The following is a 24,645-nucleotide window of genomic DNA, read 5'->3' as shown; positions in this document are numbered from 1 at the left end:
CCCAAAGCAGGGCTCGGTTCCAGGGCCCTGAGATCATGACCTGAACCAAAACCAGATGCTTAACTGACTGAAAAAAACTGTTATGTTTTTATCACAATAAAAAAAGTGCAGGAAATAAAGTATATTTCAAAAATAAAAGACTTATTACCCAGTGATTTGAGATGCCATCTTTATTACTGACCTAATTTCCATTCATTCTTGGGTTTCTTCCATGGATTTCTATTCTATTTCACTTATTTACTCATGCACTGAATAATGTGTTAATCATTGATGCTTTATAGTATTCTTTTTAAGATTTATGTATTTATTTGAGAGAGAGAAAGAGAGAGAGCGTGAACAGGAGGGGCAGTGGGAGAGCGAGATCTCAAGCAGGCTCCGTGCTGGGCATGGAGCCCAATGCAAGACTTGATCTCATTACCCTGAGATCATGACCTAAGCTGAAATCAAGAGTCAGGTACGTACCTGATTGTGCCACCCAGGCACCTTATAGTATATTTTAATGTCTGGAAGGGCTATTTCCTTCAGGAAAAATCTTTTTTAGTGTTTTCTTGACCATTCTTGCGTATTTATTTTTCTATGTAAACTTTATATTGATTTGTCTAACTTCCTGTAAAAACTTGTTACAATTCTTATTAAGATTGTATTAAATTTTAAAATTACTTAGGAAGTACTGATTTCTTTCTGTTGTTGAATTATCCTACTCAAGAACACAGGATGACTTTTCATTTGTTTAATCATGTCTTTCAGGAGTGTTTTAAAGTTTGCACACTTCTTGTTCAGTTCCTAAATATTTAATCTTCTTTGTTGCTACTGTAAAGGGTTTTTTCCACCATTATGTTCCCTAACTGGTTATTGTTGGTGTATATGAAGGCTATTGATTTTGGTAGGTTAATTTTACACCCTATTACCTTACCTTTTATTGTCTGAGTTAGTCATGTCATTGATTCTGTGTGGTTTTCCAGGTTTACTAAGATATCATCTGCAAACCAAGATAGTTTTACTCTACTAATCCTTGTGCCTCTAATCAATCCCTTTAGTCTAACTGTATGGTTACATCTGGTTGAAAAGCAGTGGAACAGTGGTTATTTTCTGCTTGTTCCTGTATTAAAGAAAATACTTATAGTCTTTCCTAATATTACTGGTTTTAAGACTAAGATGAAAATACATTATGTGTATAGATATACATAGACCTACATATATATATACACACACACACACGTACGCACATATTTTATATACATACATCATATATACATGTTATATATACATACATTTATGTGTGTATACACATACATATATACTTATATGTGCATAAGTGTGTGTGTATGTGTATATATATATAAAATCATGTTAAGAAAGTATCCATCAAGTCCTATTTCCTTGAATATTTTCACGAAGAATGGATGTTGAATTCTGACAAAAGTTTTGTCACCATTTATGGAGATAATCCTATGATTATTTATTCTAAACCCTACTAATATGGTATATGATATTAATGGATTTCCAAATAATGCACTTACTTTGACTTATTCTGAATTATATTTTTACATAGGGTTGGATTCTATTTGTTAATAAAATATTTATTTGTCTTATATCAGCACTATATATATTTTTTCATGGATATTTATAAACATTATGAATAAGTAATAGTTTTCTGTACTGTATCATGTAGAGATAGTCAATATTATACCTGTTTCATAAAAAGAAGTGAAAAGTTTCCCTTCGTTTTCAACTCTCTTTAATAATGTATAGAGTACAGGGACTATTTGATATCGGAAGGCTTGGTAGCATTTCTCTGTAAAGAAATCTGGGCCTGATGCTTTTTTTGAGAGATGGATACTTACTAAGTATCTCTTTTTCCTCTATGGAAATTGCTCTGTTCACACCTGCTATCTCTATCAATTGGTTATCTTTGTTTTCCCAGGAAACCATGCATCTCACAAAGCTCTCAAATGTATTTGCTGGAAGGCCTAAAGTGTCCTGTACATTTTTGTCTGTTTCGATGATTTCCTTTCCCCTGCCATTTCTTATTTTGAACCTTTGTGCTTCTTCCCTTTTTCTTCTTGACTGTGTTAGCTAGTGGTTTCTCTATTTGGGATTGTTTTTTTTTTTTTTTTCCAAAAAACACTAAAAAGAAAGTAATTTCAATAATTGTTGCTGTTCTAATCTAAATACCTCTAAAACCACAAAACACAGTCACAAACATGATACTCCAGGTGTAATAGCAGACACTCAGTTTCTTCATTTAAGAAACTTCATGTTCTTTTCTTTTTTTTTTTTTTTTTGTTACCACCTAATATTGTTGGCTCACAGAGTTGTCAACCAAAACCCCTAAGTGATTTTTAACACATTTTGCTGTTAAACCACATTACTTTCATCCTTGTGCGTGTAGAATTTCTCTTCCTCTACATATACCTTTAATGATCTTCAACTTGTTAGATTCCATCTCATAAGATCCTTCTAGACCCTATAATTTCAGGTATTCATTTACTCAAACCAACCAACTTTTCTTGAGCCCCTACATTCTGCTGGCTTGTGCCAAGACCAGGGCTTACAGGCACATAACTGTGTCATAAAGTTGTTCTCTGAGACAACAGACAAACATTAAAAAATACTATCCGTGCACAGAAGGAGCAACAGGATGGAAGGGTGTGGGGATCAGGGAAGGGTCTAGAGGAAAGGAGACATTTGTCGGGTTCCCTAAGGATGTCTGCCAGTTGGAGAAGGGGAAAAAGGCATCCTAGGGAGAGGTAGTGAAGAAAGAAAAGAAAGAAGGAGGGAAAAGGAGAGAAAGGCAGAGAAAGAAGTAAACAGAGAAAGGAAGCGAGGGAGGGAGAGAAGGAAGGGAATGAAGGAACTGGAAGAGAGGGAGGGGAAGAAAAGAAAAAACAAAACAAAACAAAGAAGGAGGAAGGGAGGAAGGCAAGGAGGGAGGAAGGGAGGGAGGGAAGAGTGAGCAGTGAAGGCGTATGGTATCCAGGAGGAACAGCAGCGACAAATTCGCGTGTGGGCAGAGCCTTCAGTGGCCGGTGATGATGGTGGAGAAATAGGTCAGCACAAGACCTATCCGCACTTAGACTTAAAGCTCAAAGACCTTCAATGGCAATGTGTGGCGTTTTGAAACAGGAGGGTACAACAGTGAGACCTGCATCCTAGAAAGGTCACTCTGGACACACAGTAGAACACGGGATAGAACGAGGAGCATTCAGATTCAGAGAACCAATGAGGAGACCAGGCAATAATTCAGGTGAGAGATTATAAGGACCTGAACTGAAGCGGTATAATTAGAGGACAAATTCCAGAAACAAGGCAGGTGGCTGATGGGATGAAAGCAGTGACAAAAAGAGAAGAAACAAAAAGCTGTATCTGAGGGAAAGACTTGCTTTCACTGAGATAGAGAATATGTGAAGAGCACATAGTTCAGTTTTTTTTTTAAATATTTTATTTATTTGAGAGGCAAAGAGTGACAATGAAAGAGAGAGAGCATGAGAGGAGAGAGGTCAGCGGGAGAAGCAGACTTCCTGCTGAGCAGGGAGTCTGATGTGGATTCAATCCCGGGACTCCAGGATCATGACCTGAGCCGAAGGCAGTAGCTTAACCAACTGAGCTACCCAGGCACCCCCCACATAGTTCAGTTTTGAAGAGTCTGAGCTATCAGACTCTTTACTCTTTACACTAGAGTGAAGATGTTCTACAGCCATTTGGCAAAATACAGGGGCTAGAGCACAAAAGATGGGGGCTGGGTGGGAGAGGCGTGTTTGAGGGTATCTGTGGGTAACAGGTATAGGCCAGGTGCAAATAAGACAGTAACTACCATCTACTGAGTGCTTACTACCTGCACCCATTGCACACACATACACACTGATCCTGTAAGGAACTACTATTCCCATTTTATAGATGTGGAAACCAAGTTTTGAGAGCAAAAACATGCCCAGGGTCACAGGGCTGGTTAAGAGGTAGGAAAGGGATTTGAATTCAGTGCTGAGCCCCAAATCCTGGGATCTTACAACACCCCCAAAAAGTAAGGTGAACTAAAAAAGTAATTTGGCAGAAAAGGGAGTTGGGAGAGAGGTCACTGAAGGAAAAGAAAAAATAAAAATGTCCTGACTGCCAATTCTTTTTTTTTTTTTAAGATTTTATTTATTTATTTGACAGACAGAGATCACAAGCAGGCAGAGAGGCAAGCAGAGAGAAAGGCTCCGCACTGAGCAGAGACCCCCGATGCGGGGCTCAATCCCCGGACCCTGGGATCGTGACCTGAGCTGAAGCCAGAGGCTCTAACCCACTGAGCCACCCAGGTGCCCCTTGACTGCCAATTCTTGTCAGCCATTGAATGAGGCAGTTTTTATGCATTATCTCCTTTAATTCTCATACCCAATCATTAAATCTGTATTATTAGCCACATTTCTTATGGAAAAACTTGCTGAAGACAACAGCATTGATAAATGGCAAAAAAAAAAAAGGGATTTGAAACTACTCCATCTTAGTCTAAATATAATGAAATCAGCAAAAACTAAAATTATTGGGGCACCTGGCCAGCTCAGTCAGGAGAGCATGCAACTCTTGATCTTAGGGATGTAAATAAATAAATAATTTAAAAATAATTAGAATAGGCGATCGGATGGATAGAAAAAGAATCAGGAGAAAGTTTGGGAATCCGAGGATGACAGAATTTTAAGACGAGTGGTCGGTAAAGTCAAACACTGTCAAAAAGTCAGGCTAAGCACTGGGAAGCCCATTTCATTTAATAATTAACATGTTTTGGTGACCTTTTTGAGAACAGATACTGTAGAGTGATGGATTAAAAGTCAGAGGGCAGCTAACCCAGAAGACACCAGGAAGCAGGTAAACAGAGGCAGTGAGAGGAGAATGGATATTAGCTGGAGGGGAGGTGAAACAGGGAGCCAGGGTTTTCTAGGAAGAGAGGACATCTGGAGGCCAAGATGAGGGGTAGGTGAGAGAAACAGACACAAGGGGAGGGTGTGAATGATGTGGCAAGTTTCAGAGGAGAAGATGAGGGCCACTTCCTCCTCTGCTCATGAGGAGGCAGGAGAAGGCACTTTTTTTTTTTTAAGATTTGATTTATTTATTTGACGGAGAGATGGCAAGAGAGGGAGCACAAGCAGGCAGAGCGGGAGAGGGAAAAGCAGGCTTCCTGCTGAGCAGGGAGCCCAACCAGGCGCCACTGAAGGTCCTTTTGTGGAGAAGTTTGGAGGTGGGGAAAAGGTGCAAGTGAACTAACGTCATTTGATCCTCGGTGAGGATCAAATTTCACATACAGAAACTACACCAGGTGGAACTGTCATACAAAGAAAACTTTATTTGTAGCAGACAAGGAGATCCCAGAGAGCAATTTCCAAAGCTGCAACTCCGTGAGCAAGGGAGGATGTGTTCTTTTTACTTAGGGTTAGGATGAGTATTCAGAAAGAGGAGCCCGGGGCGCCTGGGTGGCTCAGTCGTTAAGGGTCTGCCTTGCACTCAGGTCATGATCCCGGGTCCTCAGGTGGAGCCCTGCATCAGGCTCCCTGCGCAATGGGAAACCTACTTCTCCCTCTCCCACTCCCCCTGCTTGTTGTGTTCCTTCTCTGTCAAATAAATAAAAATCTTAAAAAAAAAAAAAAAAAAAAAGAAAAGAAAGAAAGAAAGAGAGAAAGAGAAAGAAAAGAAAAGAAAGAAAAGAGGAGCCCTGCCATGGTGGGGGGGCGGGGCATAAGTTCACACATGCACCTTAAGGTGATGTGCCTAGACATGTGTTGTGCTCTTCCCTGGGCAGAGATTTTAGCGCTATAATGAGGTGACGGTAACTCTCAGTCGTTCCCTGGGTCACTCCATGCATGGTCTATCTGTGCAGGCAGGAGTCAGGGGTTAAACTCAAACTGGTCTGGGCAGTCTGGGCGGTTATTGCTCCAGGGGTAGAGTTGCAGTTTATACCCACGGGGTCCTGTCTGAGTTAAGAGATAAACTGGAAAGAAGGGCTCCAGGAACAATGGGGGATAAAGACCAGAAGGTATAAGCAGAACAGTCAAGGTCAAGTCCTGGGATCTAACTGCTAACCACGGCAGTGGCAAGGAGGCCACATCCAACTGCCCTTCTTCACTACTGAAGTCGTCCGGCATGCCCGTTGACCATGAGAGGGATAAACAGATGATGGAGGCTTTGGGAAAGGACACTCTAGGGACACTGCGGGATGCTGGAAGTACAGGGAAAGCTAAATAAATAAATGGGCCCTGGCGACACCAAGGACTCAGCCAGGGCTGTAAACCATATTTTTTCACTTGATCCACGAGCAAGGTTGCAGGTCTCCTCTGGAACTGCGGGGCAGGGAAGCAGGGATGGGCTCATGCAGGACCAGCAGTGGTCGGAGGGGGCCAGGGATCCCAGGGCGCAGGAGGCGGGGAAGGCGGTGGGAGCGCTGATAAACTGAAAGCACAGAGAAGACACAGGAAGGGAGAGCCTGAAGAGGCTGGAAGTAAGTTTGATGGAATGGAGGAGTGAGGACATGGGGGTTTTGAGCAGAGAGCAGAGTCTGAGTTCAGGATGTCAAGGGCTGGATGACTCTGTGGCATAAGTTCCAGAATGTGGCCTTGCTGTAGTGGCACAGAGGGGACAGTCACCACAGAGAGGATGGGAGGCTAGACCACCTTCTTTACGGATCCTGCAGTCAGTCTGGGAGAGCTGTAAGTTTTCAATTGGTGAGGACAGGGGTGCCTGGATGGCTCAGTCATTAAATGTCTGCCTTCGGCTCAGGTGGGGATCTCAGGGTCCTGGGACTGAGCTACGCAGCAGGCTCCCTGCTCAGCAGGAGCCCTGTTTCTTCCTCTCCCACTCCCCCTGTTTGTCTTCCCTCTCTCGTTGTCTCTCTGTCAAGTAAATAAAATCTTTAAAATAAAATAAAACAAAACAAAACAAAATAAAATGCTGAGGACAGTTCCTATTCTACCCAGATTATGTCATTTAAAAAACCAATAAACACGCAATCATTGATATCATGGATGAAATCACTGATAAAATATTTTTGATTGAAGAAGGGCCTTTGTCATGTTGCTGCTCTGTCTGCAGGAGACAGAGATTCCTGAATGGCATCACAGTAGGGACCAGAGACTCAGGACGGAGTGGGGCTACTCTCATTCGCAGGTTGCGGTGCCCTGGCTTTAGGACCCCACCCACCCAAGAAGTCTGATCTTGGGAGCCCAGCACTAAACCAGACCCCCTCTTTGACCTGAAGACACCTGTACCTCACACCCAAGGGAATGGCCAGACCCTGTTGCTGCTGTAAATGCCTACTGCTGGCTCAGAAGAAATGGATTTAAAGTACAAAGCAGACATTCACGGGGACCAACCACACCACCACTTCCCCCACGAAGATGTTTATCTTTAAAGAGGCCTGTAGTGCAAGCCTAGGCCCTCAGTAGCTCTGCTGCTTGGTTTTAAAATTTACTAGAGCTACTTCAGCAGCAGATGAAAGACCTTATGCTTTTGCAAGAGGCTGTTACTCTCTCAGGGCTGGATGGGTAGTTTCATTTTTCTCTTGCTCCTCTCCCTTTTTTGCCTTACAATCTTTTTTCAAATTATAACTTGCATCAAATACAGATACCTAAGTAGAAAAAAGCACAACTATGCTGATTAGGGCCAGGGGGATCTATAGGCCAGCTTATTCACCTTCTTTTTCTCTGCCTCCAAACCACCTTCCCATTCAGCCATTAAAAATTAAAAATGATGGTCATTCAGATTTCATAGCAACATGGATTAAAAGGCTTATGATAGTGTGAAAGTTTTTTAAATCAGAGCAAAAAGAAAATCAGTTAATATCCAAAACATAAAGTGTACAACTCAACAGAAGAAAAAAAAACAAACAAAAAAACACCAGTCTGGGGCACCTGGGTGGCTCAGTCAGTTAAGCTTCTGCCTTTGGCTCAGGTCATGATCCCAGGGTCCTGGGATCAAATCCCACACCTGGCTCCTTGCTCAGCGGGGAGCCTACTCTCCCTCTGCATGCCATTCCCTCTTCTGTGCTCTCATTCCCTATCTCCCTATCAAATAAATAAATAAAATCTTTTAAAAATAAAAAATAAAATAAACTCTAATTGAAAAATGGGCAGAAGATCTGAATAGACATTTTCCCAAAGAAGACCTCCAGATGTCTAAGAGGCACACGAAAAGGTGTTCAACATCACTAATCACGATGGAAATGCAAATCAAAACCATAATGAGATAGCACCTCACAGTTAGATAGGATGGGTGGTATCAGAGAAATGAAAAATAGCAAAAGGTGGTGAGGATGTTGAGAAAAGGGAACTCTCATGCACTGTCAGTGGGAATGCAAATTGGTGCAGCCACGTGGAAAACAGTATTGGAGGTTCCTCAAAAAATTAAAAACAGGGACGCCTGGGTGGCTCAGTTGGTTAAGCAGCTGCCTTCGGCTCAGGTCATGATCCCAGCGTCCTGGGATCGAGTCCCACATCTGGCTCCTTTCTCTGCAGGGAGCCTGCTTCTCCCTCTGACTCTGCCTTCCACTCTGTCTGCCTATGCTCGCTCTCGCTCGCTCTCTCTCTGACAAATAAATAAATAAAATCTTAAAAAAAAAAAAAAAATTAAAAACAGAATTATCACATGATCCATTAATTCTACTTCTGGGTATTTATCTGAAGAAAAGAGAAACACTAACTCCAAAAGCATTTAATCTCATTTATATACAGAATCTTCAAAAAAACAAAACAAAACCAAACAAAAAACAAAAAAGCCCAAGTTCACAGATACACAGATACTCCTCCCATTGCAAAATATGGGAGGAGGGAAGGGTAAGGGTAGCTGAAATGTGTGAAAGACATCAAAAGGTACAAATATAAATAAAAGTAATGGGAATTTAATATACAGCATGGTGACTATAGTCAATAATACTATATTGCATATTTGAAAGTTATTAAGAGAATAAATCTTAAAAGTCCTCATCACAAGAAAAAAAATTTTTTAACTACCTAGTTAACACCTAGACTTAACACCTAGTTAAGGTGTTAACTAGACTTACTATGGTAACCATTTCACAACACATAAAAACATCAAATCATTATGTTGTAGACCTGAAACTAATATAATGTTATGTCAATTATACTTAAATTTTAAAACTCTACATACAATATGATTGTAATTATTTAAAACCAATCTATAAAATGGGGCAAAGACTAGCAGGAAATACACCAAAGTGCTAACAGAGGATGTGGTCCACATTTCCCTCCGCTCTGTTCTGTATTTCAGAAAGTTTTATACAAGAAAAAACTTCTAAAATGGGAAAAAGTTTTAATATTCAAAAGTGTTTAAAACAAAGATGATTCCTTTCCTACCATAGGGGTTTCTTTACATCACTTCATGTCCCTAACTAAATGTACAGAGAAATAATATACTTAAGAATTATTGGTGTTTTCATTTATTTACATGTATTTATTGAGAGCTATTTAAGAGCAGGTCACCCCCTGGATATTAGGGATTTAGGGTGAACAGGAAAAATTCTCTGCTTACATGGAACTTATATTCTACTGGAGGAACATGGTCAATAAACAAACAAACAAATACTAGGCATTTGATAGTGCTATGCAGAGAATTAAAAGAAGTAATACCACTTATTTTTAAAGATTTTATTTATTTGACAGACAGAGATCACAAGTAGGCAGAGAGGCAGGCAGAGAGAGAGGTGGAGACAGGCTCCCCAAGGAGCAGAGAGCCTGATGCGGGGCTCCATCCCAGGACCCTGGGATCACGACCCGATCTGAAGGCAGAGGCCTCACCCACTGAGCCACCCAGGCTCCCGAGGTAATACCATTTTTTAAAAATATTTTATTTATTTATTTGAGAGAGAGAGCACACAAGCAAAGGGAGGAGTAGAGGGAGGGGGACAAACAGACTCTGAGCTGAGTGCCAAGCCCATCAGTGGGCTCGGTCTCAGGATCCTGAAATCATGGCCTGAGCCCAACACCAAGAAACCAGGACTCAAGATGCTCAACTGACTGAGCCATGCAGGTGCCCCAACATGTACTATAATTAATAATAGCATTTTTAGATTTGGGGATCAAGGGTGGCTCAAAGGACGTGAGACTCGAGCTGATATCTGAATGACAAGAATCAGACTTGGGAAGATAGACGAGAGCCAAAGCCAAGACCCTGAGCGAAAACAAATGTGTCCAGTTTGAGGAACCGCAAGAGCCATCGTGTCTGGGGAGCACTGGGTTGGGGAGGTGTGTGAGGTGAAGACATTGCTTCTTCCTTCAGGAACCTGTGGTGAAACAGGGCTCAGTAGCCATACGGACCGTTCCTGACCCTTCCCTTTCGGCACAAGCCCACAGAGGATGACAAATCCATAATATTCTGCAAAGCAGAAAAGTCAGGACTTTTTTTTCTCCCAGAATTAAGTCTCTCTCTATTTTTTTTTTCCTGTAAACTACATTTTTTTTCACTTGTAATCAAAGGGACCCGTAACAATGTTAGCCTTAGAGAGAAAACAGATTTAATGCCTATTCCACAGAACCAGCCATGCTAAAAAATCGAAATCATTCTCCAAAATCAAGACTTACTTGTCCTTCCCAAACTCGAATTTCCCAGGCCCAATTCGAAGTAGACTGCCACTGAGCCACTTGGGAAAATGTCCTCGGACTTGAGCAGAGACCACCTGTGGTGTCTCCTCCACCGTGGTTAGCAGCGGTGCAATACACGGAAGCCCCTCTCGCTTACCGACCGCTGCCTTTTTCTGATCGGTACCCTCCATGTATCTTTTCAAAACTGTGAAGAGGAAATCAAGAGCACAGAAAAAATTGTATAAGATATCTGTTTCTCCATAAACAATACTCTTACCTACTGGTAAGGGAAAAGTAAACCCAACACCAAATATAGCCTCCAAATTCCTCTCCTTCCTCATTCTCAAACTGTCACCTCTCTGGTTCTCCATTTTTGAACTACAACAATCCCCTTTTTTTGTATTCTTGCTGTATAAATCTGCATAAGAATTAACTCAGGAATGTATTATTATCATTTCTCCTGGTTGAACAATGCTCCTCTTTTCAAAAGACTGAATCTCCGTATTAACCTTAGATGTGCTAAAAGCAACCTCATTGTAATGATAAAAAATGACCACTGTTCATCACTATCCTAATTATGTTAACCAGAATGGGATGCCAAAGATTTCACAGCAACTTATATGAGAATTTAGTAGGATGTAATTCAATTTCTTCCATTTTAATGACATATGCATGAACTTGCATGGCATTTTCAGAAGGGTGTCATGAACTGAATTATACAGTAATACCTGGTCTGAAATTACCTTAAGTTCAAAAAACCACAGGAAGAAAAAAATCATTATTATATAAGAAGCTGAAAATTATCCTTTTTATTTCATATTTATTTGGTGTTCACAAGGCAGTGTTGCCTAACACAGAGAGGTGGTCAGATACGAAGTTAATTAGTGCTTTATTTTATTTCATAAAATCTTAATGGTAATATTGAGTCTAAACTAGAAAACTAACACACAGAGAGACAGTATTCCTCTGAAGAAGTGAGATTTGCATTACTTTAGCAAAATATTTTACAATGTTATATTTATTATCTCATTTCTTTCAAATCTTTATAAAATTCAGTTTAGAGTACAAGTTTAGAGTACATGATTCCTTCTACTAACAATTCAGTCAAACCCAAATATTTCCTGCTTTCCCAAATAAAATTGACTAATCTATCCCTAAGGAATGCTACTATTGTTCAAATTCTATCTTAAATGCTACCTCCTTTATGAGGAAATGTAGTGTAATATTTAATAAGAGTACTGTCCCCGATTCTGCTGGGGGCCAAACTGCTTGGTTTCAAATCCTGATCTGCCATTTTTCAAATAAATAGCCTTGAGCAAGGCAACCTCTCTGGGCTCTGTTTCCTCCTTTCTGAGGTGAGGATAAAAATAATTCTTATTATTTCTAAGGTTATAAATAACAAATAGGTTATGTAAGGTTTTTAGAACATAGTAAATGCTCAAAAATGTTAGCTATCATTATTTACATAGCTGTTAATGATCAACAAGATGTAGTATCATCTTCCTTCAAATTATTTATTCAGGGATAAAAAGTATTCAAACCTGATGTAAATGACCATATAGACAGACCAGTTATACTGTAATCAGTGTCTAGTTTTGAAAGCACTGTTTCTCTAAGTACGGTCTGAGTACTTAGAACAAAAATACGTGGTATTAATGTTAAAATGCAGATTTATGGACTCCACCTTGGACCTAATCAGAATTTTTGGGATAAAGCAAGCAAGCATTCTTAGGCATATGAAAATTTGAGAACCACAATATTAGGGGTATAAAGAGGATGCTTCGAAACCCTTATCTTACTACTTTTATTTATATTATGCATATTCATCTCACTCTCCTTTTACATTAAAATAAATACCCTGAGGTCAGTTATTTTAGTCTTCTCACTTTAGTAGAATTAAATTGAATACCCTGATTGGACATTTGTCTGAATAGAGATTCATGAATTTAAAACACGTTTTAGAAAAAACTTACATGTCTATATGTACCGTACTTCATAGCATGTTATTAGCAGTTTTTTATATATTCTTCAAAATTTCCACGGTACTTGATATTGTGATCTATACCTCCTTAAACCCCTTTCTATTCTTGGTTCCTGAAAACACTGCACTTGTCTAACTTCCTTGCTCCCTCTGTTTGCTTCACTTATTAGCTGACAACCTTGGTAAGTTACTAATCACTCTGATCCTCGAGTTTTTCAATGATAATGGTGGTAATGGTGATGAAAGAAGGATAATACTTCCCATTTATGTTTGTTGTCATAACTAAATATGTTAGTAGATAATTTCTAAATGTTAACTCCCTTAATTGGCTCCTCTTCCCCTTATCACCTCCTGAGCCTGACCTTGAACCCGGACTCGTTATAATCTCAGCACACCCTCCTTGGTAGTCTCATCTAGTCCCTTAATTTCATCAAGTACTTCTTCAACATGTCAAATGATAACTGTTCATTTTCACCTTTCCAAATCCACTTTTCCCACCTGCTAAATCACCTAGCTTCAAAATCTCTGTGGGCCTTGAGTTCCTCTTCTTCACTGTCTCCTCACATTCACTAAGTGGTTAAATTCTGACTATCTAGACAGGGCCAGGAACAGAATGCTACAAGGATGATATAGGGGGCCAGTATAAATTACTAAGGCTCCGAAGTTTACAAGGGTGCCTTGGGCAAATCCTTTGTAAAGATTTGTACTAGTCCACACCACCTGGGCAGCTCCCCCAATTTTCCTTCTGTCCTCCTCAGCATCAGTGCTTCAACTTCTCCTACCCATCAGTCATGCCCTTTCTACTGACCTAATTAAGGCCCACACAACCTCTTAGATGATATTATCAAAATCTCTTAATTGGAAGGAGAAAACAGGGAAGTTATCTACTATGGGAGCCTCCAAATGGTTAGGCCTCTTGATTCCTTTATCCCATGAGATGGCTAGAGGCCACAAGCCAATTGCTTCTAGCCCTAAATAGCACAAGGGGCTCCAGATCCCATCGAGGTAAAAATATTATCATTTTCTATGTGTGCTATCATGTGAAAAAAGTTGGGAAGCACTGCTACTAAATTAATCTTCCTAAGTACAGATCTGACTGTTATCAAATAATCCTCCAAAAGCTTTCACAAATGACTCCTCACTGTCTACCAGGTAAAGTCTAAACTGCTTGGCCAGGCACTGAAGACACTGTACAATCTCACACCAGCTTACCTGTCCAGGTTCCCCCTCACTAATGCCTTCCATTCCAGCCAAACTAAACTACTCCCCATTCTCTCCTCTTCATCATAATTATATCCTTCTCTTCATCTAAGATGTTTCCCATCTCTCCAGGTGAAATTCACTTACCCTACTCATCCTTCAAGATCACTCACGATCCAGTGTCCACATCACCCACTTCTTAAACACAACATTCCCATTTCCTATAGCAAGACCTGATTCTCCTTAGTCTGAACTCACACAGCACCTATTTCAGCTCTGTTATGGCACTCCTCTTACTCTCTCTTGTGCAATAAAGATGAATACAATTTATAACCTCTACTACTGAGTAAAGGGTAACTTATTTCTACTCCCACTCCAGTACCTAAAACACCGCCTTGCACACTGCAAGCACTAAATTATTGAATTATAGAATTTTAAAGTTTATAGTGCATATTAGTAGGATTTTTGATAGCTCAACATCAGCCAATTTCAAGAAATAAAGCCATGTAATAATAGTAGCTATAATAGAAAGCTATAAAACCAAAACCCCCCAGAATTTAAGAATTTAAGGCAGTCCCCCAGAATGCAACCAGAGGAACCAAACATTTACATTAGGACATGTAGCAGTGATTTTCAATTGAGAAGATTCTAAATAGTGACTATTCTTCCTATTGCAGATCCAAGAGAATCCCTACATCCTGAATCCTGCCCCATATGTTATACAAAATATATAAATACAAGACTGCTTCCCTGACAGGTGAACAAATCTTGACTCCTTCTTCCTTAACTCTCAGCTCTGTGGTGTTGCTGCCTGTATCTGCTACGGTGAAAAGCTTAGAAGCCCCCAGTACTCTTCAGAAAGAGGCACAGAATTAAAATCCTGAGCTGCTAAGAAGAAGAAGGGGAGGAGGAGGCAAATCCCCTACCTGGGATCCAGTGTACTACCACAGAAAGAAAGTCCACTGCAATGGTAGAAAGATTGCTGACAAAACGGAGGAAGGTCTGAATAAACATTCTGGTATTGAATTAAGCAGCACCAGATCCTGTGATTTCCAAAACCTCCCAGTTAACTTCCTGGGCTGTCCTTGGCTCACTGACAGAATAGGAGGGAATGGGGGAGGAAGCCAGGGAGGGCAGACAAGGGACAGGGCTTCCAGAACCTGCAATCTCTCCCGGTTGGCCGCATTTCCAGAAGTATCCCAATTGATAAGCAGCCGTTTGAAATTCTGAAACTGGACCACCAATAGTGGTCTCCCTTTCTAAACTTTCTTCTTTCAAACCTCTTCTCACAGTACAATTAAGTGCCTTGATCCATGGCTCAGTTTCATTATGCCACCTCTCGCCTCTGAAAGAGTCACATCTCTTTTCTTACAGAATAAAGTCCAATTGTAGTCTATCAACAAAGGACTCTACGATGTGGTCACACCTACCTTTCCATCTTTGCCCCTCTGCTTTCTAGCATTTCATCCCTCCTTTTCTTTTCCATTTATATAATTTACAAAACAGTTTCTGACAACATAGTACGAATAAGGCTCTGTGAAGGTATGCCCTTAATAAACATATAATCATGTATATTTTTTTCATTTGACAAATGCTTCTGAGCACCAATACATCAAATGCTGTGCTACAAATTAAGAATAGAAGGAAACAAGATTCAGTCCCTGCTCTCCAGCAGTTTAGATGATGCACTATTGCCCTTTGTGAATTCTCAGCTCAGGAAAAATCTTATCTAACATAGCATGTATTTTTGTTCTTCAGTGTCATTTTAACAAACTTTCTCCTGTCTGAAATATCCTCCCTCTTTCCTTATCAAAAACCCATTTCACTACCTCTCTGACCCCTTTGCAAACTCTTCTAGTAACTTCCACCAAAAGGAGTTAACTAGCACTGCACAGACACACTTTTAACGTTTACCTATCATGTCTTCCTAGCAAAGACATGTAAGTATATTTCGAGAAAGGAGTGTTGACAACTGTCAGAAGGGAGAACAAAGAGTACCTTAAACTATTCTGTATTCCCCATAGTGCCTATCAGATATTGATGTACAAAGACATTCAATAGCTATTTTTATTGGTTAACAGTGAGAAACAATTTATAAACTTGTGAAATTTTATTGAAATGAGTATTAGAAGTGTAAATTAAAGGGCAATAGCATATCTGCAGTTGTTAATTATTCAGAGATAATTATTGTTTGTGTGGATGGTGCCAAAGACATCAAAATTTGATAAAAAATCAGTCTTATCGGCTTTCAAGAACTTTTATCCTAAGATGTAGCTGTTCTGACCAGTAAACACATTGTGACTAAAAATCAGTTCCCTAGTCTTAATCATACCAAATGAAATGATCAAACGAATTCTCTGAACCAGTATAGGAAAGAACATATTGAACAATGGTGATACCATCAAGATATAACAAGCACATTATGAAAAGCACTCTGAAATAATGTTAGCCTTGTCGTTCTCATTAGTTAGTAAGTGTTCAGAAAAAAAACCTCAGGAACATTGAATTATGATATGTAAGTAGAGACATCTTTGTATTTAGAACACTAAAAAATTCTGTCAGTTAACAGAATAACTCGAACTCCAGGAGACATGTCATATAAACTCAAACATAGTCTTCTGTTTACATTTAGTATTTTAAAACTCCAATACTAATAGCTACTTCATTGACCTCCAACCTACCCTGCACCATTAGCATATCCCTCTGCAAACCTATTTTTTTCCACTTAACCAGTATTTTTAGTTAATATTTTATTTTAATGTTTTCAATCTTTTCTTGAGTATTTATGTAATGTGGTATATATGCTTTAAAATAGTAATCTGATTGCTGTTTTATTTATCAAATGAGATTTTAACATTTAGAAGGTAGCAAGGCAAATATGCTATACACCAAAGAAATACCAAATTCCCTGATGTACCATTTGTAAATATGTACAAATCTGTGATTGCTTATATTGGTAAAACATACATAAAATAGATTGAATCATTTATATGATTGAAAAATGTGTGCTGTGATTTTTAAAAACCTGATTAATATAGTTATCTATCACATCTAATAGAATTATACAACATATTAAAATTCTTCAATAAAATCATAGCAGTACCTTCCAACTTTTTTTTAGAGGATTTTTTTTTTTTAAGCTAGATGAGTTTTAGAGATCCTCTAATTGAAATTCAATTTATTCCATTTATAATGGGTTTGAAATGACTCATCAAGGTTACCTTGCTGTTAAAGCAATCTTTTTACTTCTGGATCACTAATTTTTGTCCCATACCACACAAATGCTAAGGCTCTAAATATAATTTATTAACTTCATCACTGATAATGGTTGATATGTAAAAAAGCCAACTCATGTAAGGTTCTGGTTAGTTTAATTTCTCATTTTTATTTTATCACTTTTACCACAAGAAAATAATTTTAAACCAAGAATTTTTATTAGTCATATAGAATAACTAATAGTGAAAATAATCAAATGGTAACATTAAATAGCAATACCTTAGTCATATTTTATTACATATTGTGAAACTGGACAAATTACCTTAAGGTTTTAGTTTTTTTATAATACCGACATGAAAAACATTTTAAAACTATCTCCATAGGTATCTGATACTTAGACAGAGTATTCTAAAAGAAAAAGTGCAATATTGTTAAATATTATCAAATTAACTCACTGAGTCTTCTTTTGGGATTTTAAGAAAGGCCAGTAAGTTTAAGGAAAAAAAAGAATCCATATGTAATTAAAATACTTCACACTTTTATGAAATATGCCAATATTTAACCCTCAAAAAAAAGCTACATACTTCATATTAATGTCCAGTCTAAAGCCCCTTTTAAATCTAGAAAAGAAATTCAAGGACTCTCCCCTTCTATGTTTAAAAAGGCACACATTTTCTTTAACAACTAGAGAGCTTTCAGAGCATAAATGTCATTCTTTTAATACAACAACAATGGGCTTAAATTCTTGGCTTATTTTAAGTACACAATTTTATCTGTGCAGTGTGTTTGCAATCACTGTAAACCTCTGTCTCAGGAGCTCTCTTTTTTGTATTAGAAAGTTTTCAATAGTATTGGCTTCTTTGAAGAGTCCATCTAGCTCGTCAATATAAGATGCATCTACTGCTGCTCTCTCACTAATGAGGAAAAAAAAGTTTTACATTAAACTAAATAGTTAGAATGTCTAGTGACACTATCACAGTGATGTTCTTTATTATGTTATACTTGTCAGCTACTTCATTTAAATAGCTTTGCACATCAAAAAGCTTCATTAATTTAGAAAGTCTTCAGTAAAAGTTAAATTAGTCATGTAAATATTTTTGACTATTCAGTCTCCTGACACTGCAGACTATGTATCTTATAATACATTGTAATTCTAATATTAAACTATATACATTATTTTAGCAACCACATAAGCCATCATCCAAATACAATGATTGTCCAGTAGTTTAAAAAAAAAAAACTTTAAAAAACAAAACAAAAAAACATCTTATAAACATGATAATCTCAGGCCAATAAAATATTAAACTCAGTCTTCAAATATAGACATAATATTTAAATATTTCATAAATATATTTATCTTTAATATCACTCTTATTAGCATTAACTTCAATAAATGGCATTTTTCTCAAATAAGTTTTTTCATCAAATATTAAATGTTAGATCATCTAATTAGAGACCAAAATACATCCAGCTTAGTCTTTAGCTCTGGTAAGAACAAAACAAAGGATGTTTCGTGTAAAAGTTGGGGTTATTCTTTGAAAATAACCAACTAATTTATTATAAAAAACTAAGGAGGAATAAAAAAACTCTGAAATTACAATTACTGGATTGGTTTGCAGCCACTGAACTAAACTTCTCATTATGGAGTTTCCAGAAAAACATCATTTCTAAGAGAGAGACTCAAGAGTATATGCTATAAGTACTTGCCTTAAGATCTTTGCATATGCAGACAACATTAGATTAATTTCCTTGCTCATATCTGTTCAAAAAAAATTACTAAGTTATGAACTATAAACTTTCTGTATTATAAAATCAGTATTTAGAAATATATGCATTTTATATATCACCATTCAAATCCTTCTCCAGGGATTCATCTTTATAAAACAGTCCAGAGCTTTCCAAGAGAGAGGAATCTGACTTTCCGAGAGAGGACAGTTGCGGACTATCTGGCATTTGAGGCTAATAGAAGAAAGTAAAAAAAAACAGATAAATAGTCAAGAAGATCCTTAGGAAATATGTATTCTGTCCCCCAAAAAGGCAAATAAAACATCTTTCAGGAAAAAAGCAAACATGCTAGAAATTATATGCATTCATGTCCTAATGAGTCATTTGAAATTTTATTATCAAGAAAACTTTTAGGCCTAACAAGCACCTTGTCGAACATACTAAATTTTGCTCCGGTTTTACATTAGACTTTGAATATATTAATTCCTTGATGAAAAAGTTTCCTGTATCTTGAACCAGCAGAAGTTTCCATAGCAACACAGTAAAACTTTCATTTAGACAATAGCCAAATGCTTGCAAAACTTTGCAAGATAACATAATCTTTAAAAGGAAGCAAATAATGTCCCAAATGCAAACAGATGGAGTAGTGAAGAAGGGCAGAATGCAGCACTCTAAATTTTAAAATATCAGCAACTATAGTACCTAGGTATCCTACTTTTTAGAGCAAAATAATTACTTAAAATCCTATGTTTCATATAAGCATGAAGTCATTTCTGTTTCTCCCTCATGAATTACAACAAAGAAATTCCATCTCCCAATAGTTTCTTGAAGGCCTATACTATTTAGTGAAAAAAAAGATGGAGTCAACATAGTTCCCGCTGGGACAATCCCACTTCAGGAATATGAAAACATTAAATTTCATTCATCAACAGTATTTTCTTAAGTAGGAAAAAAATTGTTAAGTATAAAAAATAAAACCGAAGATTAAGGCTCCAGGAGCATATGGATTACCTCCAGTTCTCTCGGTCTCTTGCAATTTCGAGTATCAGGTTTTAAAATGTGACTTGTCATCATATTCTGGAGGCAAGAGCTGCAAGGTTTAGAGGAATGCCAAATATAAGTACAAACTCCATGCTACAGCTTTTTTGAGTCTTTCCCGTTCTTTCCAGTCCCACCAATTTATTTCAGGCTCTCATTGTTCTTTTAGGCTCTCATTATCTCTCACGTATCTGAACTACTCACTTTCTCACTGCCTTATTCCATCCTATCAACTGCTGTTTGGGCAATCTTTCAAAATTGATTACCCTATTCCCTTAACTCAAAAACCTTCCCACTATTCACTGCTCCAGAACGAGTTCAATTTCCATGGTATGGCCACCCAAAGTCCTACATCACCTGGGGCCTACTGTTCCTGATTTCCATCTACTCCCTCAGCCAAACTAGTCTCTTGGGCACTTGTGCCTGTTCCAGAATTTAAGATTCCTCTACTTTCAAAAAATATTAATGTTAAAATATATCGTATAGTTTATCTAATTCAATGTCATTTTTCACAGATGTGAAAACAGAGGCAGAGATCGTTGATTAGGTTCAAACAAGTAAAACTGAGCCAGACTAGAACCAAGATTTCATGTCTGAGTTTCCACTCCCCTATCCTACCTTAATATAGCATCAAATTTTACTCTTAAATTACTCTCCCATCAACTTTGAAAATCATTTCCCTAGGAATCTGAAAGATTACGTTTAAACAAAGAAAAAAAAAGTAGAAACCTACAAGGGGACAGCCCTCATGTCTTAAACGATGAGGAGCCCAATCTATACTCAATTATTAATTTATTTTGTTTTTTGGTTTGGTTTTGTTTGTGTTTTTTTTTTGTTTTTTTTTTTTTGTTGTTGTTGTTGTTTTGCAGAAACTATGACGACCTGGATAACTGTAGTGAAACTGATTAGTCATACGTTCATATAAGTAAGACAGAATGATAGCAACAATAAATTGCAAATAAGAAATTCCCCGCAGGGGCGCCTGGGTGGCTCAGTGGGTTAAGCCGCTGCCTTCGGCTCAGGTCATGATCTCAGGGTCCTGGGATCGAGTCCCACATCGGGCTCTCTGCTCTGCAGGGAGCCTGCTTCTTCTCTCCCTCTCTCTGCCTGCCTGTCTGCCTGCTTGTGATCTCTGTCTGTCAAATAAATAAATAAAATATTAAAAAAAAAAAAAAAGAAAGAAAGAAATTCCCCGCAGTGCTCCTACATCGCTGTCAGTGCGTTTCCAGCATGTAGAAAAACGCTATACGCACACCGTCTGCTCGCTTTGCCTTGGGAAGTTCCAAAAGAGAAGCAAGCCAACGCTGAGAGCTGTTCTCTTCTCCCTTCCCCTTTTTCTCTTCCGTTTTCCCTCTACACCTCTTCTCTCCTCTCTCAGAGTAACAGAATGTGCGTGTATAGCAAATGAAAACTTCTATAGTTAGGGAACTCTGTTTCTGCAAAAATAAACTCATTTTTTTCTGTCATAAAATCAGGCCCCCCCGCTGAACCCAGGCTTCGTCAAGAGGCTGCGGCTCCTCCTGGGACACCCCATTCGCAGACGCCAACCTCGGCCATGCAATCCAATGCCCTGGTGACCTAGACTTTACAAAGCAATGACCCTGCACCTTACGCAACTTCTTTCGCCTAGTCTTCTCTTTCCTCTCAACGCCTAGTGGGCCCCCGGGGCCATTTCACCTACCTTTTTTCTCACTTCCCTCCCTGCTGTCTTTTCCTCCCTACTTTTATTTAATCCCCCACTAACATCCCTGAGAGGACGCGTCTATCCTCTCACTGCCCGGTTTCTCACTCCAAAGTGCACGCATCCCTCCAGCCCCACCCCAAGCCCAGTCTACTACATGGCGCCGTGACCTTCCTCCTCAGCGAAAGCGCGGGAATGAAGATACCGGGTTCCCGCACTCGAGTGCGCAGTCTCCACGGACTCCCAGCAGTCAGCGCGTGAGTCACGTGAATCACGTGAGGTGCTGCGCAGGCTCCCGGCGCCCAGCCAAGAGCCCTCTGGCATTTCGCAGAGGGGTGGCTTTCTTCCCTTCATCTCCCGCTGTTCCCCTGGACTTGTTACCTCTGACACAAACATCTCTCCTTGCCTCCAAGTGTGTGGAGAACATAGGGAATATCTGAGACTAGTCTCTCAGGAAAAAAAAAAAAAAAAAAGCATTGCCTAAACGAGGCTGGGTGGGGTGTGTCCCACCCAATGGCAATGTCAGTAAAGGAACACAAAATGCGACACCCGACACTACTACTCAAATAAAACTATAAATATTCCAGATGGCTTGTTTGAAGGAAGTTTGAAGGAAGCCAGAGTTCTCCTGGCTCGAAACTTCTAGACCCAGTCATCCATTCCTTCGCCTCTTTCTTCTCTGATGCAACCACACTTTAAGAATCACACCCTTCTGGAAGATTCCTTTCCTGATGTCAATAGGTTTAGTCACCTTAATTGGCAGCTTTTAAAAAGTACTTTCTAACATACATGGCTCACATACTTCGCAGTGCTTTCATGTGGCGACTTTGACCTGCAATTTCAGACATTCTAAGGTTATGCACAGTTAGTTGATGTGGAAGGAAAAAAATATCACCTCATAAAACAAAGGTCAATAACATCGTCCATAAATTTCAGGTGCACACTCTTGCACCTTAGCAAACTATAGTCAACAAGGTTTTTTCCCTTTGGTTTATCTCAATGTTAGTTGACATAAAGACTTCGGTGTGTATGTTTATTTTTTTGCTCCTTGTGAGAAAGTCATTCGTTTTAAGTAAGTTCCCAGAAAATAGGTACTCAGTTTAACTTGATTTGCTAATATTGTGATATATAAATCACTTAATAAGACTACACTAAATAATTAGGGAATTATTATTGACAGTCTTTATAGGATCCCAGTCACTGTTTAAGGACTGTTAACAATCTGTGTTGAAATTTTTACCATGTGTATAAAATGAGGGGGAAAAGTAACAAATTTTTCATAAAGCCATACCATCTGCTTGAAATAATTGTCCTTTACTCTGGTATTATGTACTTCTTGATTTTTTTTTTTTTTTTGGTGTTTAAGTGGTCATTCATGAAATAAAAATATAAAAATTTTTAAGATATTTAATGCTTTTACTTGGCAAAATATAAAGTTACCCACTCAGTGTTTATCTCTTCTGCATTATTATCATTATCATTACTCTTTATAGTCCATTAAACCCAAAAGTCTGGGAAATACTCATCTATTCCCCTTCTATTCACATTGTATGATATCTAACTATATAGTTATCTAGTTCGTAAAATATTTCAAGGAAAAGTGATTCCAGCGAATACATAAAATGTTTACACCAGATTAAGAGAACACCAGAGACATTTTATTTTATTTTTAAAATGTTATCTCCACTGCATAAGCTAAATGAGTTAGAACAAATGAGAGTGTGTGGAGAGTTATAGTTGTCTAGTGCTTTAAAACATTCAAAGGGTTATCTTCATCTCATTTAATCTTCACAAATAATCCTGTGAAGTAGGCAGGACATGAAGACATCTGAGTTGCTCTGTATCAAAAAAAAAAAAAAAAAATGTTTATCCCCAAACTAAGAAATGGGTAAATTGGGCATTCTACATCTTTACAGTTGGAGAGAAATCATCGGGAATGGGCCATTTAAAATTATTTTGTCTGGTGCTCTGCTTCTGATCACTACTAGACTCCATTTCATGCTTTCATACACTATAGTTGGAGGATAGAAATCTGTTAGTTCAATTTCAATCATGTGTGTATTCTTATCATATATTTCTTTTAAATGTGTGATTTTTCTTCTTCCAGTAGTCTCTGCACCAAGCACCTGTGACCATCCCACCACAGGCTTCCTTTGTAATCACTGCTATGGATGTGATGTATTTATGACCTTATAAAATGAAAACCCTATTTTGTTAAAAAACAAAACACCCAACTAGCTACTTATGGAAGCATTTTGCTTCCTAATTCTAGAACCCCTCTGTTTCTATACAGGCTTTATACTGGCAAAAAAAAAAAAAAAAAAAAAAAAAGGCAAAAACAGAAAGTCACTTTGCTAATTCCCTTGCTAGCAAGGTCATACAATTCAGCACATGTTCAAGAAAAAAATTGTCCAAGGAACTTTGTTTCTGCTAATTATTTTCAAGACTGTAATATTTTCCTCTCCCTTTTTAAAGTTACATTTTAGGTGCTATTATTACATTATAAGGGTTATTCTAATAGGGCTGATTATCCAGCACTGCAAGATAAGGAAGAACTTTTGTGCTTTAGTCTGAATAGAAAGTCTCAAAAAAGGGTGCCTGGACGGCTCAGTCGGTTAAGCAACTGCCTTCAGCTTGGGTCATGATCCTGGAGTCCTGGGATCAAGTCCCACACTAGGCTCCCTCCTAGGCAGGGAGTCTGCTTCTCCTTCTGACCTCTCCCCTCTCATTCTCATTCATTCTCTCTCTCTCTCAGATAAATAAATAAAATCTTTAAAAAAAAGAAAGAAAGAAAGTCTCAAAACAGAGAGAGATTAATGTGAGAAAAGATGCTTCTAACTGACCAAGACAGGTGCTTTTTAAAAAGGGCTTGGAGGGCACCTGGGTGGCTCAGTCAGTTAAGCATCTGATTCTTGGTTTCAGCTCTGGTCATGATCTCACAGGTCGTGAGACGGAGCCCCCCACCTCCACCGCTGTTGGGCTCCCTGCTTAGTGGGGGGTTTGCTAGAGATTCTCTCCCTCTATGCCACCCATGCTCTGTCTTTCTAAAATAAGTAATTCTAAACAACAACAACAGCAATACACACAAAACTTTAAAGAAGGGGGAAGTTTGGAAGTATAGTACTTCTGAAAGAGGCACAAGCTTTGGGAGGGCCAGAACTCCAACTTTTACAGAAAAAATTATTTCATTAAAATAGCGATTTTTACATTAAAAGAAGTACCCATATTCTCTGACATTACTG

The 24,645-nt window shown here is 38.5% G+C and overlaps 1 protein-coding gene across 5 annotated transcripts in view; it reads right to left on the bottom strand.

The window, feature by feature from the left end:
• BCO2 (beta-carotene oxygenase 2) overlaps positions 1–24,645 on the bottom strand; it is a 109,033-nt gene that overhangs the window by 20,522 nt on the left and 63,866 nt on the right. Inside the window, exons 1-4 of one of the 5 annotated variants that reach the window (XM_045077471.1) lie at positions 21,561–21,861; positions 19,696–19,774; positions 18,807–18,918; positions 10,563–10,767 (exon numbers count right to left, since the gene is read on the bottom strand). In XM_045077471.1, coding sequence (XP_044933406.1) covers positions 10,563–10,767; positions 18,807–18,918; positions 19,696–19,774; positions 21,561–21,799 — 635 coding nt within the window. In that variant the 5' untranslated portion in view covers positions 21,800–21,861. 5 annotated transcript variants of the gene reach the window in all.

The sequence above is a fragment of the Mustela putorius genome, unplaced genomic scaffold (genome assembly GCF_011764305.1).
Source record: "Mustela putorius furo isolate JIRA1106 unplaced genomic scaffold, ASM1176430v1.1 tig00000198_pilon_pilon_pilon, whole genome shotgun sequence".
NCBI classification, from domain to species: Eukaryota; Metazoa; Chordata; class Mammalia; order Carnivora; family Mustelidae; genus Mustela; species Mustela putorius.
The sequence above is the reverse complement of the archived record's forward strand: the minus strand, read 5'-3'. Positions and strand labels throughout refer to the sequence as shown.